General features: G+C 45.0%; 1 protein-coding gene across 1 annotated transcript; it reads left to right on the plus strand.

Moving 5' to 3' along the window:
• The first annotated feature begins 304 nt into the window (after positions 1–304).
• On the plus strand, positions 305–14312 carry LOC149281761 (protein GPR107-like). Its single transcript, XM_089498952.1, has 17 exons — positions 305–418; positions 1634–1759; positions 2478–2528; positions 3029–3114; positions 3627–3738; positions 4304–4351; positions 4448–4558; positions 4864–4997; positions 5444–5519; positions 5735–5808; positions 6080–6197; positions 7182–7312; positions 7453–7496; positions 10768–10817; positions 12305–12388; positions 12667–12794; positions 14216–14312. The coding sequence occupies exons 1-17, from the start codon at positions 305–307 to the stop codon at positions 14310–14312; spliced, it is 1584 nt and encodes a 527-aa protein (XP_089355078.1).
• Positions 14313–15128: the final 816 nt, after the last annotated feature.

Genomic DNA, 15128 nt, shown 5'->3' on the forward strand with positions numbered 1-15128 from the left:
TTCGGAGAAAGGAGGGCGTATTGTAACAATAACATTAACTACTAAAATGTTACATTCAGAAGAGCAGCTGGAACAGCAGCTTTAATTGATTATAGCGCCCATACTGGGGGAAAGTTAGAAAGTTTCAATTTTGACGTCTATGGTCATGACGTCATCAGACGCAGACTCGCTTCGGTTACCAAGCTCAAAGGAGAGGCTCTGCGGTTACTAGGAGAGCGGCTGGTCATGTGACCGGGGAGGGAAGGTGTGGCCAATCGCTGCTCCAGTTCCCGGAAGTGAGAAGGATGCTGATGCTGGAATAAACATGGCGCTTCGGGGTGACGGTTGTTCCGGGGCCTCGGCCCTGGTGGTGCTCTGGGGTTTGGTGCTGCTGCTGTGCGATGTGTCCTGGGCTCGTGTTCATCACCTCACGCTGAAGGTCAGTGCGGAGGCGCCGGCTGGGGGTTATTAGGCTGAGGGGCGGAAGAAATATCGCAAGGCGAACATCCTGGATCGTGGGCAGGTGCTGGGTCTGAGTGACATAAACGGGCGCGGGGGACTAAATGCGGCGCTGACAGGAGACAGAACACTGTGAGGGGGTCACAGCCAGGGGGCGATAACTAGAGGTGGAGTGACAGCAAGATGAGAGTGGGGGGAAAAAAGAGGGTGACAGCAAGATGAGAGTGGGGGGCAAGAAGAGGTCAGCAAGGTGAGAGTGGGGGGCAAGAGGAGGGCAGCAAGGTTAGAGTGGGGGGCAAGAAGAGGTCAGCAAGGTGAGAGTGGTGGGCAAGAAGAGGGCAGCAAGGTGAGAGTGGGGGGCAAGAGGAGGGCAGCAAGATGAGAGTGGGGGGCAAGAGGAGGGCAGCAAGATGAGAGTGGGAGGCAAGAGGAGGGCAGCAAGATGAGAGTGGGGGGCAAGAGGAGGGCAGCAAGATGAGAGTGGGAGGCAAGAGGAGGGCAGCAAGATGAGAGTGCGAGGCAAGAGGAGGGCAGCAAGGTGAGACTGTCAGGCAGGAGTTGGGACTGACAGCTAGATGGACAGAGGCTGGACAGCTGGAGAGTGACAGTGAGATGAGGGGGACAGCAAAGTGACAGCAGGTAACCGCACTGACTGATAGTGACAGCGCAGCTATGGGTAGACGGTGACTTGGTGGAAGGTGTGAGAGATCAGGTGGTGACATCGCTGGATTCTTAGTAGGGAGTAAAAGAATGTTTAGTGCAAAGAGAGTGATGACAGCGACGGGGCAAATATCCGAGAAGGTGGAAAGAATGTAATGAGTAGGCCTCGGGTGACAGCGCTTCACAGATGGTGACCGTGCTTTTATTTATTTTTCTCTCTCAACATTGAGATTGCTTGATAACTGAAAAGTTTTATCGGCGACACCTGTAAGGAAGTTTTACTTTTACTCTTCCTTCTATTAAGGTCAGGTTAAAACCTTGATAAAGTAAATGTGAAGCGCGATGGGTAACGGTTATCTAGCAGTGAGGCTTTCATACTTGGCAATGCTCATGGGGTTTTCACATACAGTCCCGAGTTCTATGGCCGATCGCTCTGTTTTTTTATTTTAAATATCTTGCTGTATAAAGATTAAGCAGCAGCGTACTTTATTTTAGCGGCGCGGGGTCTCTCACTTATATATATTTCCTTACTCAGGACGACATACGGCAGAAGGTCCACCTCAACAGTTTTGGTTTCTATGAAAACGGCTCTATGAGTGTGAAGGTTAACGGCCTCTCAATAAAAAGCAACACGGATCTCTCCAAACTAGACAACAACACGGTAAGTGACCCGAGATCTACACCCCCTCCTTCGACCAGAGAACCCACCGCACGTACATCTGTGTGTTTGGGGGGTTTGGTGGCAGGAGAAAAATGGATAGACTCGATGGGCCCAGCGGTTCTTCTCTTCTGTTCTGACCGGACCCCCCTAGAGAAGTGAGCTCCTGGTTCTAGCAAACACTTCCGCGCTTACATACTGTATACACTCGGCTGGCATCAAACTTTTGCTGATAACCCTGAGAAATTCTGCTGATGGGAGTGATAAAGGGCCATTGGGACACAGGAGTGATGGGAGTGATAAAGGGCCATTGGGACACTGGAGTGATGGGAGTGATAAAGGGCCATTGGGACACTGGAGTGATGGGAGTGATAAAGGGCCATTGGGACACAGGAGTGATGGGAGTGATAAAGGGCCATTGGAAGACAGGAGTGATGTGAGTGATAAAGGGCCATTGGAACACAGGAGTGATGGGAGTGATAAAGGGCCATTGGGACACAGGAGTGATAAAGGGCCATTGGGACACAGGAGTGATGGGAGGGATAAAGGGTAATAGTCATTTACAACATTAACCCCGTCTGCGCTGGATTTCTGATCTATTTCATGTAATTTTAATGGACAGAATGTTCTTTTCTTTCAAAAACCAGGAATTCTAAGTGACCCCCAACCTTTAAATGGTAGTGTATATATTGTCACTAACATCATTCCTGTTTTTTTTTAGTTTGGATTCAGCCTGGACAGGACAAAGAACGATGGCTTTTCCACCTACCTGGTAAGTGCGGGAGAACTTGAAACTTCATATACAGGATTTTACACTTGGTCCGGGATTGAGACATTGACCGGGTTCTGTGTTTTCATTAAGCCCAGGTACCTCCGTGCCCAGCGGATAAATCAATTCCTCTTATTGAATTTTTTTTAAATGTGTGTGTGTGTGTGTGTGTGTGTGTGTGTATATATATATATATATAATCACGCGGGGTGAGGAATTGTAGCGCTACAGGTATCCGCATTGAATTCTCAAACCCACCCCACAAATCGCTCTTCAATCATATAACATTTTGCTTCATTCCAAATTTTTCAGGAAATGCCAAATTGTCATGTGACGCACAAGCACGATTGGATAGAAACTAAGGGAAAGTAGATTAGTTTTGGTTCCTGGTTCTCAGGAACATTTGATATTCCTCATTTTACCCGCTTTGAAGAGGAGAGGCGCGCGTCTTGATTCCCAACGCAGTATATTTTGGGCTGACTTACGCGTTTATTTGTTCGTAGGATCAGGAAGTGCGGGACTGCATCCTGAAGCATACGCCAGAGAGTGTTTCCATAACGCTGCTGAAACTGGACTTTACCAACAAACGGTGAGCAGCTTTATTTTTTCCCCTAAAATTTATCATTTATAGTTCCAATGAATCAAAGGGGGATTAACCACACTTTCAATTATTATGCCTATAAAACATATTTATCAAATTTTTTTCTGTTAACTTTTTTATTGCTATAAAAAATACTTTGGTTATTAATTTTTTTAATAACTTTGCAGACATGTGTGGAAGCAATCGCTAGACCCAGAGGCTCGTATGCAGTCTGAGCATTAACTCAGACTGTCGTTTTTTTAATGTATTTATTGTAAGTTTTTACTACGTCTACGTCATTTTTCTCATTAACCCTTTCACGACAAAGCCCGTACGTGTACGGGCTCACAATGCATTGTATTTAAGGGGTTAAATATTTTCCAGAATCCCCCAAGAACATTAAATTACCCACATGTTGGCCAGTTCAGCTTCCGAAGGTCTCCTGAACTAAACTTTCTGTTCTTAACCCATTTGCTTGTTTTGTTGTTTTTTGTTTTTTTTCCCTTTTTCTCTACATTTAGTGTCCATATCAAGAACGTTGGCGGCATCAGCTTGCCAAACATTATTGTCTCGCTTCCAGAGGTTAAAGATACCGTGACGGCAACCAAAAGTCCCACCGTTAAAAGCGCCACGGTAAAAATCCCTTCGCCTGGTAACCAGAAGAGCCGCAGGGATACAGGTAAAGAAAATAATTTTAAAAAATCACACTCTCGTTCATCTGACGTTTCCTTGCTTTTTTACGTTTCTTTACAAAGTTCTCGATTGTCTGTCTATATTTTCATAAACCTCACATCTATAAATTTCTTGGTTTTCAGGTAAAGCTGCAGCTCCAGAGGCCGGGAGTGAAGACAAGAAAGAGAAAGACAAAGAGAAAGAGAAAGAAAAAGTTAACAAAGAAATTAAAGTAAAAACACAAGTAAGTATATATGTGTTTTTGGGGCAAAACTTTTTTCTTTCTAGCAGTGTTTCTCGTTCAATAGGACCCTATTTTTGGGTTATTGCTCTAGGACCTTGTATGCAAATGTACATCTACAACGGAGGATAGTTAATCTGAATATGGGGCTTGCCTACCTTAGCCTTATAATCGCCAAAGCCAATATATTTTGCGTTTAGGTACTTGTGGGTTGTTTGGGAACGTGTGTTTTTATACGAATAGCTGCCATGGATGTGTGTTAAGCTTTTTGACTCTTCTTTTCAGGACGAGTATCGCTCTATGAAGGTGGAGGAGGGTGTAGCATCATTCCAGGTCGGTATTGGCTTCATTCAGTTGTGCCGGTTCCTGCCGTTGCTTAGCCGGCTCCAGAGAGTAATCTCCCCTCTTTGCCTCTTTTACTTTTTTTAGTTTGATTTTAACGTGAGCTCCAATGAGCTGGAGGGACTCTACAGCCTTTACTTCCACAGCTGTGCGGGAGCTGGAAATTCAGTCCGAGACCAGCACCTCTTCAGTTTGGATGTGAGTGATCGACTTATTTCATCTTCCTTTTTTCCTGAGAAACTCTTGCAGGTTATGCCAGCCTCCGCTGCTTGCCGGGACATCATGGATGTAGTTCTGCGGAAAGCATTAGGGTTTTTCTTATCTGAAAATTAAAGGTGTTCTCTAGATGTTCTCCAGCTCTTTAAAACTCTCCAAACTTATAGCTTCCAAATTAAAGATCTCTATGATTTGGGTGCATAACAATTGCCGCTGTAGGTTTTTTGTCCTTGCATCTATATAATTGTTGGCAGTTTTAACCGTTTGCGATTGGTCTTCCCCTACAGATTGAAATTATCAACAAGAATCCAGAAAGTTACCTTTCAGCAGATGAGATTCCGTTACCTAAGCTTTACATCTCTATGGCGCTCTTCTTTTTTTTGGCAGGAGTCCTCTGGGTTCAGATCCTCCGGAAGCGCAGGTATAGAATTGGCTACTGGTATACGGGGGGGGGGGCAGTGTAAGTACTGCTGGATGCCCAAGCCCTTCCCAGAAATAAATCCTTAATCATGGAGAAATTGCCTCATTTAAATGTATTTACTTCTTAAGAGTTTGTCTAAATGGAACCACACAAATGGGAATAAAAGAAAATCACGTATGAAAGTCGGGGAGCGTGCAGTTTAACGCGTTAACAGCAATTCCTCTGAATGTAGGATTCCCAAGAAATGGGCAACTCCTTTAAAGATTCCCAATTTTCCACTTAACTATTAAGAGCAGGAAAGGAAGCGATCTCCACGTAACGCTTAACAGCGGGGTGCACGTATGTTTATGTCTCGCCGGGGTCGGGGATGACGCTAGTGCTCTACCGCTGATCCATTTCTCTGGACAGAACCTTATATTAATCAACAAACCTGTTGTCCGCTTTAGGAGTGATGTCTTCAAGATCCATTGGCTGATGGCAGCGCTGCCTTTCACAAAGTCATTGTCGCTGGTGTTTCATGCAGTACGTATACGCCTCCCACCACCACGTTATCATTTTCTTTTCTTCATTAATTACGCCACATGGTTCCGTAAGCTTAGAAAACGTATTTATTGCTGCTCACCTATCGCCTGTGTCCTATACGCAACACTTGTGTATATCACCGAGCACGGCATCTTAATTTCCCTGTTTTTATGAACTGCCATGATGTAAATATCTTGGTTCCTTTCTTTTTTCAGATCGACTACCACTACATTTCTTCTCAGGGGTACCCGATCGAAGGGTGGGCTGTGGTATATTATATCACACACTTGTAAGTGTCAAATACTCCTTACTTTATAGGTTTATATGTTGTTTCGAGCCCCCGACACCTGCCCTCTACAAACATGCGTTATGATATGTCGGCTGGTGTGTTCCTTTAAGAGGAACTGGTATGTGTGTCTATGCTTTCCCCCAAAGCTGAAAGCCTTACTAAATTTTCACAGAAAAAAAAATAAAAAAAATGGAAAAATCAACATTTGTCTTTATTGCATGACTTGATACACTAAAGATTTCTTAGCTGTGCAATTGCTTGTGACTTCCAGACTGAAAGGAGCGCTGCTTTTCATCACAATTGCACTGATTGGAACTGGCTGGGCCTTTGTGAAACACATCCTATCCGACAAAGATAAGAAGATTTTCATGATCGTTATTCCACTACAGGTGAGGACGTGCCGGGTCCCAATACCCCCTTCTGCGCTTCCGTGTCCTGCTTTGTGTAGACCTGGCGATCTCAATGCAATATATTATCCCCCCACGGCATTTATTCACTGAATGGGGAGTTGGTAGCGTTTTACTATTCGTTATGTAGGGCCGACAGTGGCAGGTTTCTCCAGCTAGAAGGGCTGAGCTGGCCATGTGTAATGTATAGTTCAACAGGAATCTCACTGATTTCATTATGCATTATACAGGGTTAGCCAAGCTCTACCGGCAGCAGAAGCTCACTGATCGTGTAGAGAAGTGGTGACGACTCTCCCTTTAGTGAATAACCCCATTGTAAATGTGTGGTGCTTTTGGGAAGTAGCTCCACGATCTGTGAACCGTACAACTCTATGATGCAGCAAGCGGTGAATAGCACACGTTACAGGTTACTACCGCCGTGACACGCCATCGCAATGCCTGAGAATGCTATGAATCGGACTTTTTTTTTTTTTTTTTTTTACGTTTTATATCGATGCTGAGCCTATTCTCAGTGAGCACAGCTGGGGATACGGTGAAGTCATTAAAATCCATTTTATTCTGTGTCTCTGGGTTTCTAATACAATAAAAAACAGTCAATGGTGACTCATTCGCTGACGCAGGGACTGGGAGGAGCGAATTTCACGCCTGCAGCCTTCCCTGCTATGGGAGGCTGGTTCAGCACCAAAGGGTGATTTAGCTGTAATTTTTTTTCTTAATTTTGTTAACTGCACAGACCTGCAAACGCATTCAAATAACCCTTTGTAATAGATGAGCATGTTCCATCATTACCCCAAATGCTGGTGATAAGTATTGCTTTAAGAAGCCCGAGTACCTTTTTGATATTGCGTGTTTTGAGGTTCACTTATCAGTTATCGAGATTTTTCTGAATGGGTTCACAGTGAAGTTGTTGTTTTTTTTCTTCTTCATGTAATAAACCGGTGCTAATACCTCTTCTGAATTCGGCAGGTTCTGGCCAATGTGGCTTACATCATCATAGAGTCCACAGAAGAAGGCACGACGGAGTACGGGCTGTGGAAGGAGATTCTGTTCCTCGTGGACCTCCTGTGCTGCGGAGCGATCCTCTTCCCAGTTATATGGTAAGAAATCGTTCTTTGGCGTTTTAAATCCCTGATCACAACTCGCAAAAGGCAGACTTGGGTTTTTCCTCGTTTGCAGGATCACAAACGATTTAGTTGCGTTTCCCCCTGAATATTCCCTTCTCACTTATTGTTAACAGGTCCATCAGGCATCTACAGGAGGCATCGGCTACAGACGGGAAAGGTGAGGCTATACTATCTGTGCTAACACAGATTGTAAAAGACAGAAGGCTTCTGTTTTATTTCTGGACGGCTTAGATGTTATCCCACTTGTAGGCTATTAGATTTTGTTAAATGTCCTGAGACACTGTAGGAGAGATGTATATGTATAGAGATGTGTGTGTGTGTATGTATGCATATATATATATGTATGTGTGTGTATGTATATGTATATATATGTGTGTATTTAGTTTTTTCACCCCTCTACAAGAAAATATCTTATATTAGAAAATAAATTCCCACGTGACACGCAGATCTCTTTTTCTGCCACCAGATGGCAGTGTTCAAAACAAAAAAGGTATAGAGAGTCAAATTGTAGGATGATGCCGCTTACCGCGCATGTAAATACACCCTTTGTAAAGGGCACCCTTTGAAATAAATCGAGCTGCTTATATTTCCTAGGATGCTAAACTAAACTCTGCTGAATGCATGTGGATTTGTTTACCGCAATCTCCCCAGATGCCGCTGAGCACGTCAGCACCTCGACATCCCTGTCTGGGAATGCCAAACACACTGGCACCTGCCGCCTTTGCAGTGTTTGGTTTTTGGTGGAAAAGTATCATTTAAGTGGGTTTTCGTAAATCACCTTGCGTGCGTGTTGGCATGATGCCTCCCGCCGTGGCGGGTTTCTTTATATAAGGAGACCCCATGCTGTCTGCACGCATTATTAAGGCCTCTGCAGGAACTTTCCACTTAACCCATTTTAATTGTCTGCATTAAGGCAACTCGTAAGAATCATTAGCCCCCTAGAGAGTCTCCTCTTTATTAGTGAAGATACATTATAAGCAATAAGACGTACTGATCCGTTTTACCACGTAGAAACCCAATTATCCGTCGCGTATTATTAGACATCACCTTAGACCCCTCTGTCTCCACGTCGCCTCTATCTGTGCCTCGAACTCGCCCGTCACACACGCGCTCACCCTTATCCAGAAGTTTCTTGTACCCTTCCCCCATCTCCTATTGAATACGAGCCCCTTTGTTTCATGATACGCGTGACCTCGCAGATAGAAGGTGCTTTGCGGCTCCTTATTGAAATGTAAATTTGGCCCGGCGACTTTTTAATAGAGTAGCCTCCGATAATATGTTACTCCCAGGGTTTTAAACGTACAGAAGGCTCCCATTAGTCCAGCTGGTGCTGTTTGTTTAGTCCAGCGTACCGCCAGTTCTTTCTTTTAAATCTCTTCTTGACCAGCCATATGTTGGGGGTCTCTAACAGTCCGTGACAATAGACACCCCTCGGTATTCCTTAATTCCCTTTCACCGCTGCGTTTTCTTGCGTTGGAGTTAAAGCCCGCAGGTATACAGCGTGTTCTCGCTCCTGCCATGCATTCTGATCACGGACGCTAGTTTATATCTGTGCCTGCGCTGCCGCAGCACCGCGAGGACCTTCAATTCAGAAGTAATTATCTTGGAGATGGAATCGCAGCCCAAGCAGCAGAGATACCGCCAGCCGGTGGCACGATCCTCCATAGACGCCAGATCGGTATATGAGATTATTGGCCATAGTTCTACATTCTCCGGAGCACAAGAAAATCCTAAAACTCTTTATACGTTTATATCCGGTATATTAAAACAATATGTAGGGTTTCTTAAAAGGTAACGCACGGGACAAGTGCCTCGTCGAATCAATTAACGTAGCTAGGAGCCCGCGTTTGGAATACTTCACAGTAGCGAGCGTTCAAGGTTAATGCTTTGACTCGGTACAATCAACGTCATTAGTAAAATTGCAGTAATTTATGCAAATACACCAAGACATTTAGTGGATAGAATCCAGAATTTCCACTAATTATAAAATGCACTGCTTGCAATTAGATGTCTGCGTGTAAGGGCCTTCCGCGCAGCGGTGATCGGTATCGTTTAACGGGTTAACGTTACCGAGCGTTTTATTTCTCTCTGGAGATACAATGTAACGTCATCGGTTTCCTGGTGTTCCGAGACAATTGGACGACAGCTAGGACTTAGATCATGGTCGGCGACCAGAAAATGTCGGCCCCGTCGGCTTTAGATGCTTCAGTATCGCTGTCGCTTTAATTACTGATACAGCTGTAAAGTTAGTGACGTCGGCAGCGTGTCGTCGGATTCATGCAGTGGTTACATTTCATTATGGGATCTTCAAAAGGGGTTTATTCGCTTAGGAGTTGGCGGTTTCAACACCCAAAATCCACTATGCATTATAAAGGGCCATTTTTGCTGGCCCCTTATCATGCATACTTTAATCAGGTGATTGATGAAACTGCAGCCCTCCTGCGAATGCTCTGTTTGGTGGCTAAATCCCCCATTTTCTTTTCTTCATTTTCGGCACAGAGACATGGGGAGGTACGACTATTAATCACACTGTCAGGACTATTCAAACTAAAGTGAGACAATTGGCACCTTTGCAGCAGACAAGTGGCCTCTTATGAGTTGAGCGGCTGTGAGTTGTGGGTGGCGGAGGACAGTGGGTGACGTTCCCCAGACTCCTTCACTTCGATCTTCCGTACAAACCTCACCCCCCCCCCCCCATCACATCACAGCCGTGGTCTGTTTGCCTGCGTTTGTAATTAATAATCTCCGTTTAGGTAGCTGCGCGGCTCCCTCGCATACCTCCGCGGCCCTCTGTCTATATAAGGGTCGGGGAAATACTCGGCCCATCTGGCCTGCTTGTTGATCTGGCCCCGGGAACACGGTGTTTACGCACGTAAACCCAACACGCGCCGGCTTACATTGGCCCAAAACCGTCGCCAGAAGCTGTCGGCGCTGAGTGTAATCAAACCCTGCTTTTATATTATAGATTCCGACCCCGTCTGATGCCGCGGGGTTAACGGAGCGTTAGAGGGAGAAGTATTTTTAGGATAGAACTCTGGATTCCTCCTGGGCTTCAATAAAAGTATCCTCTAGATTGTAAGCTTGCGAGCCGAGCCCTCTTTACCATGATGTAGCTAGTCCTCTTAGTCTGTCGGAGCCTTCGAATGTGCGGACCGTAAGAAAATACAGTATTCAGTATTGGAGCAATATATTAGTTTACATAGTGCCAAAGTGTCCCTGTTTCCTCTGGCCAGTCCCTCTTTTCTTGGAGCTCAGAATGTTTGCTGTCTGTCTCTATACCCGACAAATCCGAGAACAAATTCAGCCTTTTTGTGTTCAGCAAAAAAAAGCTACGTTCCGAAGGTCCGGCTCTTGGAAGACGTGGCAGGTGCCGGTTAAGAACTTAATCTGAATTAACCCTCTTGTCTTCTATCCTTGTCTTTCCGCAGCTGCGATCAACTTGGCGAAGCTAAAGCTCTTCAGACATTACTACGTCATGGTAAGTCGCGAGTCCTCAACTGCGCTGCAGCGTCCTTTTCTATTATCGGAAGAACAGACGAAGATGGGAAGGGAGCGTCCGCTGACATTCAGTACACCCAGGCCGATGCATGGCTTGGCTGTAAATGTAATGCCTGTGAATGTAGGGTTAATATATCGCTCGGGTTCTAGATTGTTAATATAATCTATTACCGATCAAAGCGTTCCGTGACTGTCTTGTGCAGGACGCTTTGTCAAAGGGCAAGATTTGTGTGCAGCTCTGCTTTTGGGTCGATTGCCGTTTACGTTTAACTGTTTCAGTGACAGCAGGGTGTTAAGCTATACAGTGTATAAAAAACAAACGGTATATTACAGCACGTAAAGGGTTGGTCCTCAGTCCTGTGTGTTGTAGCAGCCCTGCCGTCTTTAAGGGACTGCCCGGATCTGAGTTGGAGACTCAGGTGGCTTTAGCACCGCAGTATCTGAATGCCTTGGGAAGGTGAGTAAGGGGCATAAGCCGGCACGGTACTGTTCCTGTAAAACCAATGGCTGCCGGTGGAAAGTATAGCTCATGCCCCCCGGGGCAGGCCTGGTTAGTTGCCCAGCTCTGCGGTGCTGAATATTACCCCCTGATAAATGAGAACGGATGGGTAGTTGGCTTGTACGGTAATTGCATTAGAGCGATCTATCACGGCAATGGCCCTGGGTGCTTGAAACGCAGACATAATAACCCGGGGCTCTCGCAGCAATCTATTAAGTGGTGCCGTAAATTCCTCTCCGCGAGATTAATCCCAGATCTGTTCGCTGACATGTGCTTCGCTGGAGTGGCCGGTCGCTGTCGGCTTTGGTGGAATCGGGGGAAAAAATGGATGCAGGGGCAACGAAACGGCTCCCGAACACAGCCAAAAGTCTGCCGTTCCTGCCGGTTACCGTGAGGTTTTCCAAATGGAGCGGCTTCCAGATCCAGCTCCTGGCAGGGAAAAAGGCTTTCCAATTAGTTTTTGGTCCTAAAGTTACGCTAAATTACGTTGCCATATGCAAATTAACCGCAAATAATTTGCATGTGGCGGCAAGGCGACTGGAGGTGAGCGTTTCCGAGCCTGGACGGCCGGCTCGCGGTGCGCGGGATGTCTGCGGGGTCCGGTAGCCAAAGACTTTCGGTTTTTGAGGGCGTTGATTGCTTCTTTCTTGCTGTACGAGGGGACCGGTGGTTTTTATCGCCTCTCGAGTCAGGAATAATGGAGGTTAAATTGGACTCCTGCCACAAGAGCAGGAAGCCTGCAGATGAGAAACGCATCGGGAAAAAAAAATTTTGGAATTTATTTTTCCCTTTTTAGTAGTAAAAATATCCGCAAACAGCACGGTCAGATATGAATTTGGGTAAACCAGAGAGGGAACGTCCTTTACCAGCAATAACTCTCTCTCTCTCTCTCTCTCTCTCTCTCTCTCTCTCTCTCTCTCTCTCTCTCTCTCTCTCTCTCTCTCTCTCTCTCTCTCTCGTACCCCCAGATCGTCTGCTTCATATACTTCACCCGGATCATCGCCATTTTTATTATGGTTGCAGTCCCCTTCAAATGGAAGTGGATGTACCAGGTATGTTTCCAGCGCCCGGCGCGCTCCCCACCCCGGCGGTCGCCGCCACGGTAATTTATAGGCGTACCAAACTTTGGTGAAAATAGACCTTACTTTAGGTTTTTCTTTCTTTGGTAGAAGTGAATGCATGTGATGTTTTAACCCTTTGCATGCATTTACTAGTAGAGTGTTGAACCGCACTCTACTCTGAAATGTTCCATCGTTCGGGTTTTTGTTCTTGATCTATATCTGTCCCAGCGATTGCACTAACGGGCGCGTTTTCTTTTGTGATACCGCAGCTCCTGGATGAAGTGGCCACCTTCATATTCATTGTGTTAACCGGGTATAAATTCCGCCCGGCGTCAGACAACCCGTACCTTCAGCTTCCCCAGGAAGACGACGCCGACGACCTGGAAATGGAGGCAGTGTAAGTACCCCGGACGCCGTCCATGCATGGGTTGAGTTTAATTAAGTTGTATATGGTCCCGTCCAATTGGGCGGTGTGCTAGTAATCCTTCGTGTTATTGGTAGGAAATGAGGTTCCGTGGTCATCATCAAGACCCCAAAGACCTCTATCCCTAACCTCACGCTCATTCTAGGCCGCAACCGTGGGCTATACCCTGTTTTATCCCTACTTCTTTCTTTATAGGAACCAGCTGATACATTATTTCAGGTAGTCACGATGTTCTTTCCATCGGGCCCCTTCCCTTATTTAACGTTGAGCCTCCAGCTCCTTCGCAGGTGACTTCTGCTGTCCTCCAAGCGGTGTCTGTTTTGTGTCCAACGGGTCAGATGTCCTAGTTTAGTAAGACCAGCGTTTCTCCAAACATCAAAGCATCGTTCGAGGCCTGGCTTTCTGCACTTCTTTCCGTCTACCAGCTGCCCCGTCATTGGCTAAAAGCAAAACTTGTGTATATATACAATGGCTTCATCCCAAAACTCCTCAGTAATGCTATGTATTTGCCCTCCATTTGTGTTCCGTGCCAAAGTGTTCTCTAACATCCATCTTGATCACCGCCGGCGATGTTCAAATGTCACAGATCCCTGCGATGAGCGGAACCGCGCAGCAAACCCTTTTATGTCTTGAGAAACGTATTTAGCGGGGCACAGAATATTTCCCGAGAATTCATATTTTAATTTTTTTTTTACCTTTTTGATTTAAAATTCAATCATCTCCCCCCCCCCTTATCTCTTATATTTCAAAGAAAACCGTTCCAGAAAGGAAAGGTTCGAATTTAAATAATAATAGTAAAATAGCATCGGCCGGCCACCAATATTATCAGCAGCAATATTAAAAACGCTGAATTTTGTCATTTGAAAGAATCATAAATTCACATGTTAAAAAAATAAATAAATAAATAAAAAATAAATATATATATATATATACTTTTTTATAGCGTTAATAGAACCCCATAACTCTCCATCAAGGTCCTGTAAGATCAATATGAAATACAAAGCTTTTGGCACAGTTATTATTGGCTTTTGGTAGACAAGGCTACGTTTTCCCGGCCCTGGCTGAGCGTTATTTTAAAGGTAACGTTGGCATCTTCAGCTTTAGAACGCTGGAATCTCTCTATTCCAGCTTAATTTGCTGTCGAGGGTCTCCATAGCCAAAGAACATCTGTCAAATAAAGTATTTTTATTATCCCCCCCCCCCCCCCAGTATAGACCGTATTTTTCGCCTAATTAGTAGCAGCTGCATTTTGCTGACCGGCTGTAATAATCTTTGTAATTAGTGATCGGTCTTGGGCTAAAGTCTGCGTTGGTTTTTTTTTGTTTGTTTTGTTTTTATTTGTTATTTATATATATTTTTTTTCATTTTCTTTTAACGTCTTGATCTCGCTGCAGTGTGACAACCACAGGAGCAACAGAGGGTGTGAAGAAAGTGAAAAAAGTCATCAATGGATCTTCGGAGCCGCGCTCGGAGTGGGATAGCTCAGCCTGAGAAGGATTCGGGACCCGCTGGCTTTTAATTTATTTTCTATACTCCATCGGAGGGGAAAACCGTCGGTACCCGCACTCCCCGCTAAACCAAATACTCACAAAAAAAAACAACATTTTTCCCCTGCAGAACACAAATGTATGCAAATTCTGGTCTCCGATGCACCTCTACGTTTTTTTTGGGGGGGGGGGGATTTTTTTTATATAGATTTTTTTTTTTTTGGGGTGCCATCAGAGATGCATTTTTGGTTTTCCTGGGTTTTTTTTGAGCTTTTTTTTTTATAGGACAAGCCTCAGAATCCTACTTGGTGAATTAGGTTCATCCAGCTGCATCTTTTGTTTTCCACGACGCGGTTGCAGTCCCTGCGCGATAGGGCATGCGAAATCCCCCCCCCCAAAATATCTGTGGGGGTCCTGGTTGTAGCATAATTCCTTGAAATTGGGGTTTGTACCTCAAATTAGAAGCAAGTGAACGGCTTAAGTTATTATATACGAGTGTACAGCGACTGCAGTTTTTTTTGTTTCATTCTCTTCTATTTCTAGGTCATTGGCATTTTTGTTTTGTTTTTTCTCCACTTTTCATCGCTATGAAAAAAATTCACCCATATGTAAATATTCTTTCATTTTCTAGGGGAAAAGAGAGACTGCATACATATTAAAGGTTTAAAAAATATATATAACGGGCATAAAGTATCCTGGTTTTTATTTTTTATGTGGTAATGTTTTACCTGCAAGCGATTCTCTGCCGTCACTGAGTAAGGTAAGCGGAAGTTAACAGAGTTTGAATTATATGGATATAGGTGTTTTGGGGGGGTTTTGG

Source organism: Sceloporus occidentalis, unplaced genomic scaffold (genome assembly GCF_023333645.1).
Source record: "Sceloporus occidentalis isolate IW3139 unplaced genomic scaffold, rSceOcc1.0.p SCAF_127, whole genome shotgun sequence".
Taxonomy (NCBI): Eukaryota; Metazoa; Chordata; class Lepidosauria; order Squamata; family Phrynosomatidae; genus Sceloporus; species Sceloporus occidentalis.

Coding starts and splice junctions, on each gene's coding strand:
- LOC149281761 (XM_089498952.1), top strand. CDS start 305: ATGGCGCTTCGGGGTGACGGTTGTTCCGGGGCCTCGGCCCTGGTGGTG. Junction 419..1,633: donor TTCATCACCTCACGCTGAAG/GTCAGTGCGGAG, acceptor TTCCTTACTCAG/GACGACATACGGCAGAAGGT. Junction 5,520..5,734: donor TGTCGCTGGTGTTTCATGCA/GTACGTATACGC, acceptor TTCTTTTTTCAG/ATCGACTACCACTACATTTC.